Source organism: Lynx canadensis, chromosome A2 (assembly GCF_007474595.2).
Source record: "Lynx canadensis isolate LIC74 chromosome A2, mLynCan4.pri.v2, whole genome shotgun sequence".
Taxonomy (NCBI): domain Eukaryota; kingdom Metazoa; phylum Chordata; class Mammalia; order Carnivora; family Felidae; genus Lynx; species Lynx canadensis.
The window spans coordinates 154,419,789-154,441,411 of NC_044304.2; the positions used below are offsets into that span (position 1 = coordinate 154,419,789).

General features: G+C 41.3%; 1 protein-coding gene across 1 annotated transcript in view; it reads right to left on the reverse strand.

Moving 5' to 3' along the window:
• Positions 1-5,130: 5,130 nt before the first annotated feature.
• The window catches only part of KDM7A (lysine demethylase 7A), an 83,106-nt gene continuing 66,613 nt past the window's right edge, over positions 5,131-21,623 (reverse strand). Inside the window, exons 12-20 of the mRNA XM_030308560.1 lie at positions 21,260-21,469; positions 19,634-19,758; positions 19,266-19,420; positions 17,947-18,044; positions 17,309-17,457; positions 16,755-16,963; positions 15,303-15,388; positions 12,488-12,761; positions 5,131-11,837 (exon numbers count right to left, since the gene is read on the reverse strand). Coding sequence (XP_030164420.1) covers positions 11,743-11,837; positions 12,488-12,761; positions 15,303-15,388; positions 16,755-16,963; positions 17,309-17,457; positions 17,947-18,044; positions 19,266-19,420; positions 19,634-19,758; positions 21,260-21,469 — 1,401 coding nt within the window. The 3' untranslated portion in view covers positions 5,131-11,742. The remainder of the gene's footprint in view (positions 11,838-12,487; positions 12,762-15,302; positions 15,389-16,754; positions 16,964-17,308; positions 17,458-17,946; positions 18,045-19,265; positions 19,421-19,633; positions 19,759-21,259; positions 21,470-21,623) is intronic.

Genomic DNA, 21,623 nt, shown 5'->3' on the forward strand with positions numbered 1-21,623 from the left:
CAAGCTCCAGGGTCTGAGCCATCAGCCCAGAGCCCGACGCGGGGCTCGAACCCACGGACCGCGAGATCGTGACCTGGCTGAAGTCGGACGCTTAACCGACTGCGCCACCCAGGCGCCCCTAACAAACCCCTTTTAAAACACAAGTCACGAAGGGTTTTAAGATGGAAGAGTTTAGAAGATTCCTTACTAAACATCCACGCGGAAAATGCCCAGCCTGCACTTGGATCTGTGCGTCTGGCATTTGTAGATGAGGTCAGAACAAGAGCTGTGAACATATAGATGGCTAAACCCACAGGACCGATTAGATCACCAGGTAGGAGTGTAAACTGAGAAGAGAAGTCCAACGATCTGCCCCTCTAGAGCTGAGAAGGCTGAGAGAGAGCCGCCTCTGAGGTAGGAGGAAAACCAGAATTAGGGAATCATGAAAGCCAAATATTTCAATATTTCAATATCTCAAGAAAGGATGATCACCTACGCTGAGTGTCATCAAGAGACTGAGTAAAAGAGGGTAGAGAAATGTTTTATCCATTGCTGTGCAACAAACCACCCCAAAACTTAGGGGCTAAAAACAATGGCTCCGTTTTCATGATTTTGTGAGTCAACAGAGCTCAGTGGGGTAGTTCTGCCTCACACAGTATAACCAGTCATTCCTGGGGCTGCATTCAGCTGGGAGCTCAGCTGGGACTAGAACATCCAAGATGGCCCCTCACCTTCTGGGATCTGTGTGACTGCTCATCACTTAGCAGTCTGTCCCAAACTTCTTTATAGTGTGATGGGTGGCAGAATGATTAAGGATAAAGACTGGAGTGGGTTGAAGTGTGAATGGGCAGTGAGGACATGAAAACAGCAAATGGAGATAGGGTCTGCAAGAAATTTTGCTGTAAAGGGAAACAGAGGAGATGGTGGTAACAACTAGCCTTACTTACTAGAGGAAGGAGGGGGGTGCAGGGTCTAGGAAGCTTTTTGTCCATATTTTGTCCTGAGGCAGTCATAACTAATGCATAGTTTCATTCTGTATAAACTACCCAGTGGGGAGATGGTTGATGTCAGGTGAATCGTTGATTTGGGTGGGGAGAGGGGCGATTTGAGGACAGCATCCAAGAATCTGGCTTGGGCAACTGAACGTTGGTGAGGCCACTCACATAGAAGCCTATTTGCGATTCAGCGTGGGAATTTGGGATCTGATACCCAAGTGTAAGGTGTCTCCACCAGGTGGAGTTGATCTGGAGCTGGGGAACCAAGCCTGGATGAGCTTGTGTTCTGCTGGTCCTGCTCTTGACCAGGCTCCTTACCAGGAATCGGTAGAGCCCAAAGTCTCTGCTGGGCTCAGCGTACTTAAGACGCTCATCCATGGCCAGGCCAGCTGCGTTACGACTTGTCTTCCAAGGTGAGCCCTGCCGAACTCCTGAGCAATTCCCTTTCCGAACATTACACTGCCCAGGAATTCAAGCAGAGCGACAGCACCCTTGAAGGGTCCTGCTTCAAACCTCTGAAAATAGTGCTCTGTGGAATCAAGTAATTTTTAGCAAGCTCTTTTCCTTTTGGATAGAAAAAAAAATCCTTTCATAATTATGTACCACCCAAGTAATTTGTTTTGTGGTTTTAGACATTAACCATTACTGTTTAACCATTGCCATAGCTCCAAAGCAAGGCACGCCTATATAATATTTACAAAGCAACTACAATAAAATTTAAAGTTTTAGGTTCTATGTGAGCTATATAACCCGTTTATCTCATTAAAATCTATTCTGTCTTTTTTATTATTGTAAAGAAACTTCAAACACCCATTTTCATACTATATTGGTGAGTTTCCACAGCTCTTTTTTTTTTAATTTTTTTTAATGTTTTTTATTTATTTTTGAGACAGAGAGAGACAGAGCATGAACGGGGGAGGGGCAGAGAGAGAGGGAGACACAGAATCGTTAGCAGGCTCCAGGCTCTGAGCCATCAGCCCAGAGCCCGACGCGGGGCTCGAACTCCCGGACCGCGAGATCGTGACCTGAGCCGAAGTCGGACGCTCAACCGACTGAGCCACCCAGGCGCCCCTCCACAGCTCTTAATACTTGAGACCGAATTCTACAATTGTATTAGGTTCTTTTCCCATTGTTCTGCTTTTTTCTTTTACCCTATCTCTCCCCCCCCCCCCCCCCCCACCCCCAACCATCTCATCCCACTGGTCGAGAGAGAGAGAAAGAGAGAGAGAGAATCTTGGTAAAAAGGACTGTGTTTATGTTTATTCAGTGTATTTTAGTGAGATTTGTGCTAAACCCTGGAATAGAACACACTCAGGCTGGTAGTTCGAACAAAACAAGGAACAGACACTGCAGAGCGAGAAGAGCCTCAAGGGAAGCAGGGACGGGGCAGAGAGTAGAAGAGGAGGGAGGAAGGGCTCCCTGGTGACCTGCTCTGTGTCCATTCAGCGGCCCTGACTCGTGTGCCAAGCCCCACTTAGGCGGCCAGTACAGCAAGAGGGTCTGATTTCTGAGGGGTGAGATAGGTACCCCGGCGTGAGTAGTGTGTTCTTGGGCAGCTAACCCATACCCTGTGGTGGAACCCACTTGTCTCCTATAATTTCGAATTTGACAAGTTATTTGAACTAGGAAAAAAAATAAATAAATAAATAAACCCGAAGTGTCTACAAGTTCCCAGCCTCAGAATCTCCTATTCCCCAGGTCACCAAGCACCACTAACACGACATGCTTTATGCCAGACACAGATAGACCTCAAGTTCCTTATGTAGGGCAGCTTCTAGAGTAAATGATTAGGGGAAGGTCAAATACTATTCTTACTGTTACCGAGAATCTGTCCCAGGTTTTATTTGCCTTACAGAAAAGTGTATGGAATTTACACGTTACTTTCTATTTTTAGGCCTTCATTTTTTTCTTTTTCCAACTCCGGCATAGAAGGGATGACTTTACAACACATCAGAATTAGCGCTTTTAGAGCGTAAAGGGTATTTCTGGGTCCGAGGGTGGGAAGAGCCCAGGAAGCAGGGATGGAGAACCTTCCTGGAAGTGAGTGAAGATGAGGACCTGGGGACTTGGATGGTAAGGAGTTTTCGGGGGTGGGGGTGGGGGGGAAAGCTAGACTCTGGAAGGCAGGCAGCCGGTCTTTTCTCTCTCTCCTTCCGTACCTGGGCTGGCCCACCTACAGGGTGGAGGTGCAGAGGGCAGCAGGAGAAGCTTCAGAGTGGGGAAGGCGGCGGCACCAGCAGCGAGGGAGGCAGCTGAGCCCTCACGGGGGCCACATCCAGGCCCGGGAAGCGGCGTAGGCACCGGGCACAGCCCCTACTGGGACCCTTGGGATGCGGCTTTGGGAACCGCTGTTGGGTTCATGTATTGTAATGGTATCCCATGTTCCCTGTTTACAGCCTGTTCTCCACTAGAAGGTGAGATTCTAGATGATAAACCAGTGTTTCATGTGTGCGTGTCCCTGGGAAAACTAGACTCAAAGCTGAGTGACAGAAAACTTCTGAAGATATTTCAGTCCAAAATGGATACCTACAAGGAAACGTTTAGGACACAAACCATTTTGTTTTTAATGTCTATTTTTTGAGAGAGAGAGATTGCGAGAGGGGAGGGGCATGGAGAGAGAAAGAGAGAGAGAACCCCAAGCAATCTCCACGCTGTCAGCACAGGGCCCGACTCGGGGCTTGAACTCACAAACCGTGAGAGCACGACCTGAGCAGAAATCAAAAATCGGGCACTTAGCCGAACTACCCAGGCGCCCCGAACACAAACCATTCCTAAGGACCATCTATTCCTTTTTAATAACTGAAAGTATACAACTAAAATAATGAGAGAATGCCAAATGCAGAGGAAATACCAGAGCTTTTAGGTAGGCTTTTGATTAAAATCTGTTTTATTAGCAGTGTGAACCCACACATATTATTTACCCTCTCTGGCCTCAGTTTCACCTGTAGGATGGGGAATATAGCACCTACCTCGCTGGGTTACTCCGAGGAAGAAATGAAAATATCCCTTATACGCAGGAAGTACTCAAATGGAACAAAGATAATGAGGGTTTCTGTCCAAAACTCTGTGTTCGGCATACCACCTGATTCTTCTCAATCTAAAATGAGGGCTGGGTCACACAACACATCTCACAGTGATGCGTCTCAGTCTCACTGCTTGGTGCAAACACAAAAATCAAGCTAAGGCTACGGAGAGTAGGTCCTGATAACCGGTACCAAATGAGCCTGGTGAAGGGTCAACATCCCGCAGGTATACAGACCGACAGTCTGGATTTTTACAAAAGAACAGATTCGTTCAGATTTAGGTCTCAATCGGCTGGACCAGAGCAGGCCGGTTTAGAAGAAAGAGGAGGCATAAAGGTGCTTTGGGTAACACTCCCGTAACAGCTGCTGAGGTGGGCTAAGTGTGCGTGCTCTGGAACAGCGACTCTCTTGCAGGTATTACGTACAGGAAGGGCACAGGCCTCTGTTATCTCTGTAGCCTTGGCTCCTGTGACCTGCACTCGGGGTCCTCCTCCTGAGCAGACTCAGCCACTCTCTGCCCCCTTCCCGGGCCCCTCTTCTGCCCTGAAGTGCTGCCCCCACCCCGTACTCCTTCTTCCTCTGTCCACGGCTCCTTTCTCACTGTGCCGCATATCTTCCCAGACGGGGCTATCAGATCCCGCAAAAGCACCACGTCTGAAAGGGAACCCGTCTTTCTCCCTGAACTAGCGCTCCCACCCCACCTTCCCTGAGGCAGCTGGTCACCGAGGCACCTCTCTTCTCCCCCACCTTTCACATCGACCATAGAGCTCCCTGACGACCGGGGCTGTTCCGTTCGCTCCTGTAGCACCGGCACTAGAACAGCACCCGGTATACCGCACGTGCTCAAGAAATCTCTGTGGGGTGACCGGGTTGGGGACCATGAGTGCTCTTAAATGTCCGTCAGGAAACACCCCCATCCGTGGCCACAACACAGCAGCATCTTGCCAATTAGCCTTTGTTGTGCTTTCCCCTCTTTCAGCAACTGCTTCCCCAGAGATACATCTAATAAAAGAATAGGACACATTACTCTTCACATTTAAATCTTCGGAAACAGTAAGAAGCGGAAGTGTGACACAGCTTTTCACATTCTCCAATCTCCTATGAGTCAATAAACAGAAAAAGGGAGCAGCAAGTCAGATTTGGATATAGAATTCAGGTTTTTTTTCTTTCAAAGACACATTTTATACAACTTTCAACATTTATACTTTCAAACAAAATGAGCAAAAAATACACCGAGTGCTAAAAAAATCAAAACAGAAGTAATACAATTTTAATTTCAATATTTTAAAATACAGAAATTGGAAAGTAAGAATACTAAATACAACTTTAAACAAGTCACTTGTCCTCCCCTAGAATAACCAATGTAAGCTACTTGAAGACTTACAAAGTGAAAACAGAAACAAAATAAATACTGTACACTTTCCCCGCCTGCAGGCAAAAGATGGGAAATACTGTTACGAATCCAAAAAAAATGCTCTTAAAGCTTCCGCATCCCATTTCCCAGCCACACCCCACTCTGTTGTCACACCGTGTGCTTCTGTATTCAAAGGACACACATGTGCACACATACCGACTGCCTATACAAACAGACAAGACACTACTCCGCAGACACCCCAAACAAGAAAGGGTGACAGTCACCTTGGACCATGGGCATAAAAATCAGTTAAGGAAAGTCAGTCAGGCTAGCAAAACGTTACTACAAAACTAGTAAATACCATAGCCAACAACTGTCCCCTTTTCAAATTTCACAGATTTAAAACCCCTATTACCAATACTACCCCCGCATCACCACCCTCTACACCCCACCCACCCCCCCCAAAAAAAACCTGCTGAAGCACTGGCAAAGTTAGACATTTCACAGTAAATGTGAAAATTCATATTATATAATCTCTTAGAATGAACCTTTTCACCCTCTTTCCACAGCATGAAACTGTTATGGCTTAATTTATATTAAAAGTAGAAAAGTCTTGTCGGAAGGAAATAGTCTGCAAGGGTGCACCGTGCTCCCTGATCAGCGCTATTTCACACCTAACAACTGCATGAATCGCTTTTGCAGTCAGAAGCTGTTTTTGAGAAAACTGAGGTTATTATAGCTTTTGATTCAGTCTAACCATATATGTAAGGCCCTTAGTTTGGTTTAGGTTTCTTTTGCAAGATAAAATAACCTTGGGGTTCACTTAGCAAGTTACACCTCAGGTCCCTGACTATAGTGTGGAAGTTATATGTATGCTTTGTAAAAATAAAAGGTTACTTATGAATCTTAGAGGGAAGAAATGATTCTAGGCAAGGAATCAACTCCTCATTATAGATCGCACTCAATGCTGGTAACTGTCACCAACCAAAATCCACCAAAGAAACGTAAGAAGAGTATGTCTGGGTTATTTTATTCCTGCAAAGTACTATATATTCCAGCACTTATGACCATTGTTTTGGTGAAAAATCTTGGGGACAAAGAGCTGACATCTTGAAAAGGAAATGGCCAAAATAAAACTGGGTGGAGGCAAGGTTTATCTTTATGATTAGGTTCCATTTAGGACTGATTTCCAAAATAAAAGTGGATTCAGAATGTCACAGGTCTTGCATAGGTTTATAAACTACTTGGAGGTCAAGGGCTACGTGGTAGCCAGGGTTTATTAGTGAAATAGTGCAGAGCAGATAAACTTGGAAGATTCACTGTATGCAGTTTCAAAAAGGTTTTAACAAAAAACTTAATTTTCCACTTGATAAGACAAAGCTTTAGGACACTAGAAAGGGCACCAAGGGTGAGTGGGAGAGTCTATGGGGTAGAATGCAGGCAAATGAGTATCATATTCCCCTACCCATTATAAAGGGAAAAAATACTATAAAAGAATAAAACCACAGTCATGATAAGCTGATTGCTTTGGAAACAGGCATTTGCTTCTTAGCGACCTTACTTCTAAAATTTTGTTTCTGTAAGGGGATCAAATATTTGACTTATGGCAGGAAGCTCACTGAAAAACAAATGAAAATATGAAAAGGGTTTTTAGTAAGGCTACAGTATTAAAATTACATTACGTTTGTTCATCAGCAACGTAGTAAGCATATTATTTCTTTCCCTTTCCACATGACTTCTAGTAAGCTTATCATCGTCATCCACCACAGGAGGAGCAGAGGCTGCACAAGGTCACACAACAGGGGCTGCTTCAGGAAGCGAGGGACCTGAGGTCTAGGATCCACTGTGACCCCAGGCGAATCACTGCCCTCCTGGCTTTCATTGGTCTCCTTTATTTACTGGCAACACTCTTTTCCTAAGCTAACGATCTGAAGCTCAGCCTTCTCAAGATTGCTTTAGGTGAAGGTCTGGGACATCCAAAAATGACTGCCGATTTTTAGCAGGGAGGGAGCAATTAGCTTAATATTTAATGGGGGAGGGAGAAGGGGAAGGAATTTTTGAAAAATGTTCAGATTTACATTATTAAGCCCTCATTTCTTAACATGAAATTGTAAAATGTTTACATACTGTAGTAGTTACTCCTGGTATCGCTTCTCGGCCTTTTGGCTAAGATCAAGTGTAGTTACTCCTGGCAGTAGTAAAGTGGGCCGTATAATTACTCATCCACTCTTTGGGGACTAGCCCTATCACTACAGACAGCACCTCTTGAAAAGAGCAGAAGGAATCTTCTCCTCTGAAGATGTCCAGTCAAGTCTCCTTTCCCACTACAGTGTGTTCTCTCTCTACCCAGCAAGCTTTTCGTGGCCAACTGCGAGCTGGCTTTGTTGGTTCCCATCTTTTGACCATCTTATATTTTTTCCCCGGCTCCTTGGGTAGCTGCTAAACCATTTTCATTCCATGACTTATTTTACCTTTATCTAGTACCTGAAGAGTCTGTGGAGCAGCACTGACCTAATTCCTCTTTGAGCAAAACCTCAAACCACCTTTGAGTTCCTTTAAACCATCATAACAGCTACTTGTTGTTATCCATGAACCCTTATCCATAAACTAGCTCATTTCTTTTTCTTCCACTTCAAGCACTAATTCTGATTTTAACTCAATGCCTTGTTAGAGATGCTTCTGATTTTTTAGGTACCATGCTCTGGGCATGTATTGTATGTGAAACAAAATTTATGAGTAATAGTTTTCACTTAAAAATGCATAGAGATGTGCACTGTCAGTTGTAACTTAAATAATGATAAATTCTCGGTAAGTATGACGTGTTAATAATTAAGGAATGTTTTTCTACGTTTTTCCTAACCACATTTTTGTCTATACTTACAAATGAGAAAACCAAGACTCTGACTTATTCCCGGACACACAGCTGATGCATAAACAGTAGAACTTGGGACAAAAACCCAGGTTCGTGCTCCCTTCCATGTTACACCACACCCCTCTACCACCAACATTAAATTATTAACTTCTGAAATATTTCTTAAATTTTAAAAATTAAAAAAAAAAACCTTCCACTTCTTTGAAACTATTAAAGTTATGTTTGTTTGTTTTTTTTTAAATACACGGGCCCTCTTTTGCATAAGTTTGCTTAGAAATGAAACTAATACTGCTTATTTCTTGGAGAAGATACCTTCAAGAGCAGAGACCACAACTTCAACTTTAAATTCCCCCACAGGACTAAGTAGTGCTGGGCACACAGGTGTTTTGTAAATACCTGCTGCTAGTATATGAGTCAATACAGTAGAGTTCATTTAAAAGGCAATAATTAGGATTATTAAAAAAACAGAACAGTCTTCAAGCTAAGTATTTAAATTGTGATAAAGATGGGCTTGTTTTCTCTGAGTTTACAAGACGATTTCAGTCAGAATTTTTAACTCTGTATGCTTAAAACTTAACTGATGCTTACGAAGTTCAGTGTATTTCTAGGACGCCAAACTACTATCAACTGCCAGCTTTGTATTATTTACATCGTTAATCAACCCTGGAAAGCATGTTGTGCGACATTATGAGTTACAGTACAGGGGGTCCCAGGTTAACAGAAGTCACTTATTTGAATCAATACAGAAAAACCATGATCTACTAGTACCATTAAAATCACGTATGTTAAGTCGCAATTGTTTTTACCTATTTATTTGCATATGATCAGCTAAATGCCACCACTGTTGTCTCCTTGTCTATGCTGCAGTGTCCGTGTGGTAGTATGGTTTATAAAGGAGACAGAGGAAAACATGAAAGGTTGTCTATCACAGCGGAGTCCAGACCCTGGCTGCAGTCATCTCAAAGTTCAGTCATTTCCATGAGATGAAAGGATGCATCACAGCCAGTAACTTTAGAAGACCTTTGACTAGGAGACTCACTGGGCCAGTAGGCTGAATTTTCACCAATTCAGAGAAAGATACATGAATTCTGTTTCAGTGGTTATATTATACTACCGAAAGCTGTTTTTTGGTTTTTTTAACTTAGCCCGTTAATGGGCTAAATGTGCCAAAAATGAATCCACAGTACCTTCACTTAATACTTTTACATACTGGCTACTTAAAATTAGTATTTATTGGCCTAAGTACACAGGGTGGACACTGCTCCCCACTTTAATTCATAAAAATAAATCGATTTTCATTTTTATAGCTAAAGAAAAGAGGTCAGGTAATTAAAAACACTTAGAGCTAAGAAAAATGTAAAGAAAGCGAACCCAGATCATGATGTAGCCGGAAGAAGAAATTATAATTCTTATTTCTTAAACCCAAACAAAATCATGGGAACTCTAACACTAAAACGGTGTCTGCAGAAAGCCAAAACGTCACAATAATACATCGGGAGGTAGGAGAATCAGTCAAACCCCAACTTTTGACAACTTGAGATCCAATGACCAAACAAATGACTGATTATACCCATCTCCTTAACTAGTTTTGGCATAGTGTAGACAGAGTTTAAGTAGGCCATTTATAGACATTTAGTATTTCCATACCAATTCTTTTTCCTGACACCCAGTTAAGACCCAGACTTTGGTCCAGTCGCTTGGACCAGAAAGGCTAATTCATAAGCTATTTTATATTTATTCCATGAAATACTGGAATAGAGACAGAGTAAGAAATATTTCTCTTTGAAAATACACATTTGAATACAACCATGAAAGATGATGGTATAGGTTTTTTTCTTAGCTCTTCAAGTGACACTTAATACAGAAGGGAATGTCCTGCTACCTTGCTGAGTAAAAAAGAGACAAATCCACAATATGGCCATATTTCTTCTCCATAAAAATAAATTTTATCTTATTTGCCTATATTTTCTTTGTAGAAACTTGTAAAATGTTCTATTGTCAGAATTGGGAATATCTCCACCCCACCCCCAGAAATCACTTATTTTTATGCCATGGGGGAGAAAAGGGAAAATATAAGCTATTAGAGCAACTGAAAACTGGCATTTAGTAAGAACTGTGCATAAAGGAGATAAACGATTCCTTAAAGCTCGACCAGATACTTAATCTCAATATGCACTGGTTAAGTTAGGACATATGGAAGAAACTGCAAGAAGCACCATTTTACTCCAGATCCGTATCTTAAATAATTCCTTAGAAAGTTAAGAAATAAGAAACTAGACACACATACACCCAAAAGATCTACTCCAACATGCTTGCTTCTATACAACTTAATATAGTATAGTCCTATTATATTACGGCTTATTATGCAGATTTGAATATACTAAGTCAAACCATATCTCATATTTTCCAACAAGTTAGATACACACAGAATAAAAGCGTCATAAAATATAACCTCTGTGGCAGGTGCTCGTCCTGCCCTCCAACACCAGCAGTATGAAGAAGGCCCTCTGTAGTTACAAATGTATTTGAAAAACTATAAACATGACAATTTAACCAAACTTATGATCCTTTCCCCAAAGGTAGGAAAAAGATATTAAAGCTGTTCTCTTTGGGACCCAGATATCATCAGCAAAAATGAAAATGCAAGAAGCCTATTTATATATAATTAGAAGAAAACTGCAATGTCAAACGAAATGCGAAATGTGGGATCTTTTATGTAATTCTTACACGTTGGCTACGAAAGTGTTTCCCTGCAAAGAGAAGAGTCTTGTGTCGTCACAAAATGATGGGGAGTGCAGAGGGAAGGTGGGATGTAAGGTAATCGACCTGGATAACAGTATGCACCTTGGATGTTAGCAAAAGCGAAGCTAATAGCTTATAAAAAACACATGAAATATATAAAATAAAATGATTTTCATATACATCTTAATTTAAAATAATTAATGCATCAAATCCCTGTTTAAGACTTTAACCTGAATATCAAATTTAAGAGTCCAGACTAGTTACTGTTACTGTGGCTCCTCCCCACATGTAACATACACACTATCAAAAATAATTTAAAAACTTTCACATTCTTAAATCTAAATTAGTGAGATATTTCTCCAGAAATCTTCCAAATAAATAGCTTTAAAAAAGAAAGAATTTAAAAGCTGTTAACTTTAAAAAAAAAATCTGTTAAATAAATTATTGATAATTCTTTACCTTACTACTGAAAATAAATCAAGACACTACCAACAACAAAATGAAATTCAAGCCCTGACAAGAGACCTTTCCCAGTTCAAGGTCTCTTTTTAAGGTTCTACCCTCCTTCTTCCTCTCCCCCACCAGGTCCAAAACGGTTATTGCTGAGTGGGTGTGGCACAGTGAAAATGCAGCATCAGGTTCATTTTGTTCTTCAGGCAGTGTTCTCTACTGTACATGCAAACCGCGTCAGGCGAGGGCCCGGCCGGAGCTCCAGGCTCCCGCGCCCCCGAAACCAGTCTGTCTCCAAAGGGAAGAGCGGCCACAGCAGCAGCCCCGTCACACAAAGAAACGGGCGTGGCCATTTCTGTTCAACTTAAGGATCTTCCCAAGACGTTGCTTGGCTGTTGCCATTCCTTTTTTCGGACGTTTACCTATAAAACACCAACGACAGTGTAAATCACAATGAAAGTCATTCTCGACAGACAGCACTTGGAGGACCTAAAGGGAGAGCTGTACGGAAAGCAAGGCTTTTAGGTGTTCCGATCGGGCAAAGTCACGCTCCTGGAATCCTGTTGCTTCAAACTTCCACCTCAGCACTTGAGAGATACAGGCCAACCTCCTTCACAGGACTTACCAGGCCATCCGCCCCTCAGTCTGATCCCTGCCGATCTCTTGAGCATGAGCTCTAACCGGATTCCTGCGTCATCCAGTGCTTCAGTGACAAAATGGTGGGTCCCTAAATACCGCCCCCCGTACTGTTTCTCACCTTTGAGAAACATCCCATCTCCTTCACCCTCACTGTGGTCCACCCTGTCACTTCCCCAACCCTGCCTGGCTAACCCCTTAACCTCCCTTTTCGGGATCCACCTCCTCTTCCAGAAAGCCACTCCCAATCCTCACGGCTGACCTAGGTATCCTTCTGTTCCCACGGGCATCTCTGTTCGCACAACAACCTCTGCAAGCTGCCATCACCGCGCCATCCCTCAGGCATCAGGCTGTCAGCAGCTGCAGGGCAAACCACTATACGAGGCCATCGAAACTGCCAGCAGCACCGCCACACACAAAATTACACTCAGCCTACCTTTTGTTGCCTGGTTGCTGATAGGTGGTGGATTTGATGCAGGTCTCTTGGTGGGGTGAAGGGGCACTGAAAAGGAAGTTTCACCAACTGGCCTTTCTGGGCTTATACTGCCATTATTTATCTGGCACGCCCCTGAAATCAAGCTTGAATTCTGCGTATACTTTCCATTTTGAGGGCTTGAGCCACTGCTGTCCACAGAATTTCTACTTTGTACCTTCTGAATGATTTCGGATGAACCTTCCTTTTTGATGCATTTCTGGCCTCTACTAAGATCCTAAAAAAGGAAGGAAATAAGGCCGGATTTTTAGAGTCCTTTAAGATAAGTGAGGTATTTACCCTCTCTATTCAATAGCAAGTCAAGAGAGAGAAGAAATAGACTACTGAACTGCGGTTTTTGTAAAATGTGGCAGCCACAGAAGACCACCCCTTCAGGATGGCCATGTCACTCCAAAACCGAACAGCACGAAGGGATTCAAGTATTGAAGTTTGCACAGTAACTTAAGTCCAAAAGAAAACTTTTTTATTTACATATTTGTATATACACACATATATAGTTTTATTTACATAATTTATAATTTATATATACATAGTTTATATTTTTTAAACGTTTATTCATTTTTGAGAGAGAGAGAGAGAGTGCGCGAGCACGCATGAGTAGGGGAGGAAGGCAGGGTGGGAAGGACTGAGGATAGGAAGCAGGCTCTGTGCTGACAGCAGTGATCCTGATGAGGGCTTCAAACTTCCCAACTGTGAGATCATGATCTGAGCTGAAGTCGGTCACTCAACCGACTGAGCCACCCAGGCACCCCACTTAGAATTTATGTATATAAATACCTCTTTCCCTAAATGTATATATTTGTATAAGTACATATAATACATAAAGTATATTATACTGCAACATGGCACTGTGCGTGTGCCATGATATGACATGGAAGGAACACGGGAATGGGGTATGTAGACCTACCATTTCCTTAGCATAACACAGCTCCCATGTATGGTGTAATGCACTATCTTTTTTACAATCTAACCTCTGTTAAGTTTCATCTCCACTGTATTTAAGTTGTGTGCTAAGAAAAGCCCCTGGATGCTGAGCCCCAAGTCTGATTTTTCTCTAACAATTCTTCCTTCAGTCTCTTCAAGATCACTGAGTGAACCATTAGGAAAAACAAACAGTGCTACTGACTGGTAGGTCTTGAAACCAATGGAAAGGGTCATCACCAGAATTAAAAAAGGAAAGGAAAACACAAACTTGAAAAGAGCATACATCTGATGTGATGTTTCATGAAACCAGTTGTATATGTGTGTATGACATAAAATAAATTCCTGATTCCGTAATGGTCAAATAAGTTTTAAAAACAGCATTAAACATAGACTTGCTTTAAATTAGTCTTACAAATCTGCCTGAGGATGAGAAAACAATTGTTATGATTTGACATGCCTCTCTATAAAACCTCTCTAGCTTACAGGCAAAAGAAATCTGATATTTTCTAAGGCGATCTTGCTAATTATGTGCTTTACTTCTTTATTTTCAAAGACAACAATAAAAACAACAGCTAGATTCAGGGGCACCTGGGCAGCTCAGTTAGTTGAGAGTACAACTCTTGATTTTGGCTCAGGTCATGATCCCAGGGTCATGGAATCAAACCCCACACTGGGCTCTGTGCTGAGTGTGGAGCCTGCTTAAGATTCTCTTTCCTTCCCTCCCTCCCCCCTTCCCTCCCTCACATGCTCTCTCTTTAAAATTAAAAAAATATGAAAAACAAAAGATTCAAATAATAGCTTATTTTTAATATTGAATCCTATAATACTAACAAATTATAAATTTTATGACCAGTGAGGTACTATAAAATCATACACTGAATGAGTGAATTACTAATAGTTAAAGGGTTCCTTCCTTGACCTTTGATTCTGGAGCATATTCTTCTATTAAAAGAACTTGTACTTACGAAACTTTGCCTTAAAAAAATAACTTGGCTATTTTTCTTATTGTAAAATCGATAGCTATTTAGAAAATGTGGATAAGCCAAATGAAGAAAATAAAAACCACACATAAACTCCACTGCTCAGAGTATGCTTGGCGTTGGGAAGGTTAGGGGACTCAACTCTGCCACATGAGAATTTTGATTCTTCCTCTGTCATTTTCCAAGGTTTGCAGCAAAAGGTCATATCACTTTCCTTGTATGGTGCTACTGGTAAGGCTGTGGCTTTTCAAAAAGCTATTTTGGGTTCATTTTGTTTGGTATAAGCAATAATACACTGGGATCCCAAGACATCAAGTGTCTCTTCTCTTAGAGCAGGGGCTCCTAATCTGGAATCAGTGGATGGTCTGGGGTAAGGATGGGACACAAACCGTGAGAAAATTCTATGCAAAAATCAGTATTTATGATGAACATTTTTCTGGAAAGAGAATCTATAACTGTCATCAAATTTCAAAGAAATTTACTATCTAAAAATGTTCAAGAAACACTGTCAGAGATTAAAAAGAGATCTTCATGGTACTTTTTTTCCCTTTCACTCTACCCAGACATAACTTAAAAGTGTTGGCTTCAGGAGTTTTTAACTTTCCTTATATCAACTATACTTTTCCAGATCACATTATATCCACATGGCTTGCATTAGCTGTTACATCGGAAACCCGTAAGGAGGAGAGCTGTTAAATGTGCATTTAACTGTAAATTATTTTTTTACCTTTACAGATCGAACGGTTGATTACTGGTTGCAGTAAAAAATAAAAAAAATAAAAAAAATAATAGAAAGCAAAAAGAGTTAATAACAATCTTCAATCTCCTTTTGATGTTTCAAGCCTGGCACATACCTGAAGATGAAATCTGGAAGTGGTATCCAACTGTTTTCTCCAGGAAGAACTCCTCAAGTCTTGATCTTCAGTCTTGACATGGTACCCTAAAGAGATGTTTTAATTAAATCATCTCCGTACAGACTTGATCGTAATGAACAAAATTCGCCTAATGTTTAAAAGTGAAAGTACATTTAGGTGAACATTTTATTAAAACAAAAAACAAAAAACAAAAACAGTATGTTAACCCTTTAGGTACTTATGCACATACTCTCACCACACTTGTTTCCCTCCCAAGAATAAAACAGCCACCAGCTCACAATCTAACACATTAAACCTTTCAATTCTCTCCAAGACTGTCTTTCTATGACAGGTTTTGTGCCAGATGCTGGAAGATCTAGAGTCAAATTCTAAGGCCATCTGTTGGAGATGAGAAACCAAATGCAACATACTCTAAAACTGGTATATTTTTCCATATAGAATAAAGGCATATGTTTGCCTGAATTCCGCAGTATTTTCCTAGAAGCCTTCTTTTCAAGGGACCAGAGAAATTACAAGGAGACACAATGGTGTGGACAGACAGATAAACCCAGACCTGAATCTGAGTTTTTCCATTACCAATGCATCTTCAGGCAGGTTATCTCTAAACCTCAGTTTCCTCTTCTACAATAAGCCCAGATTTTGAGATCAGACAGTCCTGGGTTTAAATTCCAATACCAACAAATAATAGCTAAGTAAGTACTGTAAGTACAGGCAAGTTCACTTAGCTTTATTAAGTCTTCTTGCCTCCTCCTATAAAAGCGTTATTACATACACCAAAATGTTGTTTCAAGGACTAAATGAAATGGATGTCAAGTATCTGGCAGACAATTCACACAACTAGGTGGGAATGAACACAATTCTACAACAGGAATTTCGTTTTAATGTGGTACCGTCTTCTCCACCCGTCTTCCTCAGACTTTCGGTAGACAAAATCTTCCCCCAAGGCACAGAGAACAAAAACACTACATGACATCACTAATACTGTCACTGAGTCTTCTCTTCCCCAGTACTTCTTTTTCAAGTAGGAGAGAGAATATTCTCAACCAGAAAGAGATCAAAACTTGTTTCCCCTCCCATGAAAGCAAAGACGGTTGATGGTTCAAGCTAGCAGACCATGTGAGATGCCTCAACATTCTTTCCACTCTGAACAGCTTAGGAAAGGGAAGCAGTACTAACTATCTTGCAACAGAACTGGTAGGATTATGCCAGTGAACATGATTCTCCAGCCATTAATTTACACTTTGAGTTCTTATACTTGCATCTTGTATACATCAACATTATGTATTTTTTGGCCAATAAGCGTAACACCATCTCCAACTAAAGATGTCCAATCAACAGTTCTTCTTCATAATCTTTAACTGCAGCTAGGATTACAGAGCTATTAGTTGGGGGAGGCATGTTACATTTTAGAGACTAATTTATGTTTCTTACCACATTCCACTGGTTTATCACAGCGATACACCTGTCTGACCTCATGGTTACTGCTGTGGCAGCCGCTGGGATCCCGGAGAGAGTCTCTTTCACCATTGCAGTCTGTGCTTTGTATCTGCCTTTGTAAACATGTGGAATAGTGCAACCCTGCCATAGACAGCATGCCCTGAATCGCTTCTTCCTCTGTGCTCGTCGAGGTAGGACATTCCCTAAAGAGAAGGTAAGTAAAAGGACAAGAGTTTATTTATTCTTTTGACACTTTTTGGTAAAATTTAAAATAAAAAAATGTTTTCATATAATTTATATCACAATGTAATAACACTACTACCATCAATAAGCCTAACTTTTTTTTGAGAGAGAGCACACATACACATGAACAGGGGAGGGGCAGAGAGAGAGGGAGAGAGAGAGGGAGAGAGAGAATCTCAAGCAGGCTCCATGCCTAGCACAGAACCTGACACAGGATTCAATCCTACGACGTGAAATCATGACCTGAGCTGAAATCAAGAGTCAGACACTTAACCGACTGAGCCACCCAGGCACCCCAAGCCTACCTTTTAACTGGAATTTCATTCCTAGATGGCTTCTGGCCCTTTTGAACAAAGTTCCTCATCACAGTAGAGTCCTCCTTGAAGTTTGATGTTATTTCTTGTTTCTTTTCATCACCTGAACTTTCAGACTCTTCAGTGGTAAAATTATTTTTCTGAGATAATAAATAATTAAATGGAAGCAAATAATGTAAGAAATCTGAGTAAGTCTGTACTAACCAAAAACACTTTATCAGTCTAGGCAAAGTCAGAATCTTAATTATCATGGAATTATTTCTGTATTTCATATGACAGCTGAAGTTTCTAGCAATTACAGTACGTAACTCCTTAGTGCAAAAACATACAGTACAGGATTTCTTTAAAGTAAAATGAAACATAACCTATGAGAAATATAAGAACAGTATTTCCACCCACCCTTTCTAAAACGAGACAAAAGCCACATATATCAAATGTAAATAGTCTGTGACTGGGGGTATGTGTGCACGTGCATGTGTGTAATCACCATTACAGGGAAGACTGGGTGCCACAAAGGTCATGGAGACAGGCTTTGGGAAAAGCTGTCATTTACTTTCCTCGTAGGTGAAGGAAAGTAGGTGTTCATCTTTCCATCAAAGATTGCAGTAGTCACAGGGGTTTGGGCATACCAGTGCAGTGCAGTCAGGTCCAGAGTCTTCTGAATCAGAAATATCAGAATATTCTGATGATCGATTCCTGAGTTCTGATTTCACACTTGTAAAAAACCCTACAAAGGAAAAGGAAGAGGGAAAAAGGAAAGTCAGTGGAAGCTTATGAGCAAGGTGGTACCTGAAGTTGGTCCAGCCTCCAGGTCTATCTCGACTGCCCCGCTCTCCCCTTTTCCACTGCTTTCATTTTGTTCATTTCTTTCTTCCCCCAGAGACTTTCTCCCTAATTGACCATGATACAGACTGAACTGTACTCTTAAAACGTTTGTGGCATTTACTGAACATGATGATATAGTCCTCATTTGCGTGGAAATTTTGAATTTCTTTCCAGAAAAAAACCTCCGACGCTAAAATTAGCTACAAGATGCTTTTCACTTTCCCTTTTGCATTCTTTCTTTCACTCAACAAAAAACAAAAAGATAACTCTCCTAAACCGAAAAAGCATTCACGTGGATGGTGAATTCAAGAAGTGTGAAAACCAGGCTTTGCCACTGCCCTTCTCTCCCACGTGGCATCACCACATGAGAACTGTCTGCTAATCCCACCGATGAGCTGCCTTCCCCCTGGCGTGTGAACACATGCACAGCCACACCAAATTTACTTGGAATTAGCAGGAACTGACGTATCCAAAACGGACTTGATGTTAATTTTTCTTGTCATTATCAAAATACTTAACTACTTTTTAAAATAGAAGCGTACACAGAGGCTCTGAAAAATGCTAAGAAATGAAGACTTCATTCAAACAAGAACGATCTCAAGGAGGAAGTGTTACTATTTGTCATGCTGACAATAACCAAGCAGAGGTCGTCCTGTCAACAGGCAATCAAATAAAACAATATATGGATTACTAACAGCTTCAGACCAGCCAACTGTACTGCCTCCTAATTCTGAAAACCATATACATGTTAGCTAAAATTATTTATGAGGCTGTATTAAACTGGTGACTATTTTATTATTTGGAGTAGAGGCCCATAAAACGCACAGGCTTTCATGTGACTCTTGCTAAAAACTGTCACTAGACAAAGGTGTCACTGACCAGCACGTATCCTTGTCACTAAAAATGCCTTCCCTGTGCATTACACCTCACTTGGCATCCGCACCCACATTTCCCCGATGGACAAACTACTCGGAAACACTTCAGATTTCTCAAAAGAGTATTAGGGACACGACAATTTTCAATCCTGCCACGAATTTAAGAATCTTAAAGTTAGCAAGATACTTTACACATTATCACATTGGTAATAAGCAGACCTTTAAAGCGACCATTAAAACAAACATACTGTTAAGTGGTTTTTGAGATTCTTCATTCTCCACCCCCTCTATTCCTGAACTCTCTTCCATCTTCATTTTGGCCTTTTTTGTCCTTCTCTTGTCCTCTTCATTTTCACTATCTGCTGTATAAAGACTTGGATCTGCAAAGGGCTGTCTCTCATCCCTGTACATGGAGGGAAAAGTGACCAAGTCACAAAACAGTGCAACGATGCAGCCAAATAGTATACCCTCTCCCCTAATTTACAGTCGGAGTGGAAAACCGAGATGCTTTCCCTGTATTTGAGTCAGGCGTGCAATAATATGGACTAGGGATTAAATGAACACAGGGAATCCACCGAAAACTCATCTGTGTGACACTGTGATCTACTTTACATACTTAATTATCCTTCCATTTGTCAGCAATAATCGTAGATCATTATCTTTTGCTCTCCATTCAGGTACCGTGGAAGATGGCTGGAGATGTTTGTTAAATTTTCCATTCAGTTTAGAGCTCAAGATGTCCTTAAAGTATAAAAACAGAATTGAACTTAGCATCTGCCCTCAAACATGCCTGGCTGACAAAAGAAATGCAGTATACTGCTACCTTCCTCCATGGCCCTGAATCCCAAATTGTGCTAGGCAGCCCCCTAGGCCAGGGGATACACAACGTGTGGCACTAAAGCTATGTGGTTCCTAAAACCAAAGCATAAATATGGTTTATTTTTCTGTAGGGCCATTGACAATAAAACACATTCTATAAAGCAGAATGTAAAATTTACATAAAGTGAATTTAAAGACATTTCACTCTTGCGGAAAGCTGAAAAGCTAGAAAAGCAGTGCCTTAATGTATTTTAATTCTCATTTCCTTGCTTCTTCCTGCGAAGCACTAGTCCCTCCCAGTCATCCTATCCTTGACCTAATCTCTAGTCTTCCCAAGAGGCACCATCAGCAACTCACAGACCACCACCCTGCCATCACGAGGGACAAAGGCCGCTGTGTGACATAAAAGAACAACAGTAGCTGGTTTTTAATAGAGAGTATTTCCTTTTGGTGGTGATTTTTTTCTTTAGTAATAAATAGAACCTTCCATAATAAGCTACGTCTTTTCCAGAGGGCTATTGGTTAAAAAGGTTTAGAACAACAAAAGCTTAAAATAGTATCAATACAATTACATAAAAATGTAAAATATTTGTTACAATTCCTACGGAACTTCTTTAAATATTTTAAGTCAGAAGTACTTCTTTCTTATTCATTTTAAATTATTCCTATCCTTTACTTAAGATGTAAATTGATGGGTGATCTGCATCTCATCACAAACTCATTACCATGTTTTACAAAGGTCCGCCCTCTCCCCTTTGTCCATTGTGCCAGCATTTCTCTGACAGTTTCTCTGGGTTTATTCTGACCGTCTTCCTGTCCAACAGTCCCCCATGCTGGTGCTGTTGAGTCAGGGATAGGCTTTCTGCAATTGCCTTTCCCTCTGTTTCCTCAAATCTTTGTATCCACCTGACTTCTTCCAGTGTTTGCCAGCTCAAATGCCACCCCACCTGAGAGGCCCTCTGACGGCCCCAGCTAAAGTAGCCAGCCACGCACCAGGCCCTTTATTCTCTTGCTCTACTGTTCTGGCTTCCTTTATAATACTTGTTATCTGAAATTACAACATTGTAGTATATGCCTCATGTTCCATCCTTCCAACTTGAGCTAGGATGGAAGCCACACGATAGCAGAGACTTAAGTTTCGCTCACGCCAGTATCTTTTTCAGAGCCTAGAAGAGCACAGGGCATTTGGTAAACAATAAACATGTCCGTAGATAAATGAGATCTAGTCATCCTACTTCTACACCGCTGCCTACAAAGCTGAATGAAGCCTGTTCCCTGTCATAAGCATCAGTACTGTTGACCCCTACAACGCTAAGCAAAGATTAGAAAACAAGAATGGCCACACTCTTCTTTTTATGACCCTTCTAAAGAACTTGCAGGAACAGCCAAGTCTCTTTATGTAACAATGAAACATAATACTTGCCTCTTCCCACGGACACATCTCTAACCTTCTGAGGACCTCCCTTGTATGGAGCTCTAGGATGTCTAGATTAGAAGGAGTTCGGACATTATGATCTCGAAGTTTCCTCATCTTTCGTCGGGAATGATATGGGGAAGTTGCTTCATTTGAGGATCGTGAAACTGGACACACAGTAGGAATTCCCTGAGATTTAACTGGTTTGCCATTTTCCTCCTTTAAGAATTAAATTCAGAGTGTTTTTATGACAAGGCCACCATATATACCTGACTAAATAGTCAGCCACAAAAACATTTTAGAAAACAAAAACCATTCAGTTCGATCATGTAAAAAACAAAGACCAAATCATAACACTCCTAAGACTCAACAT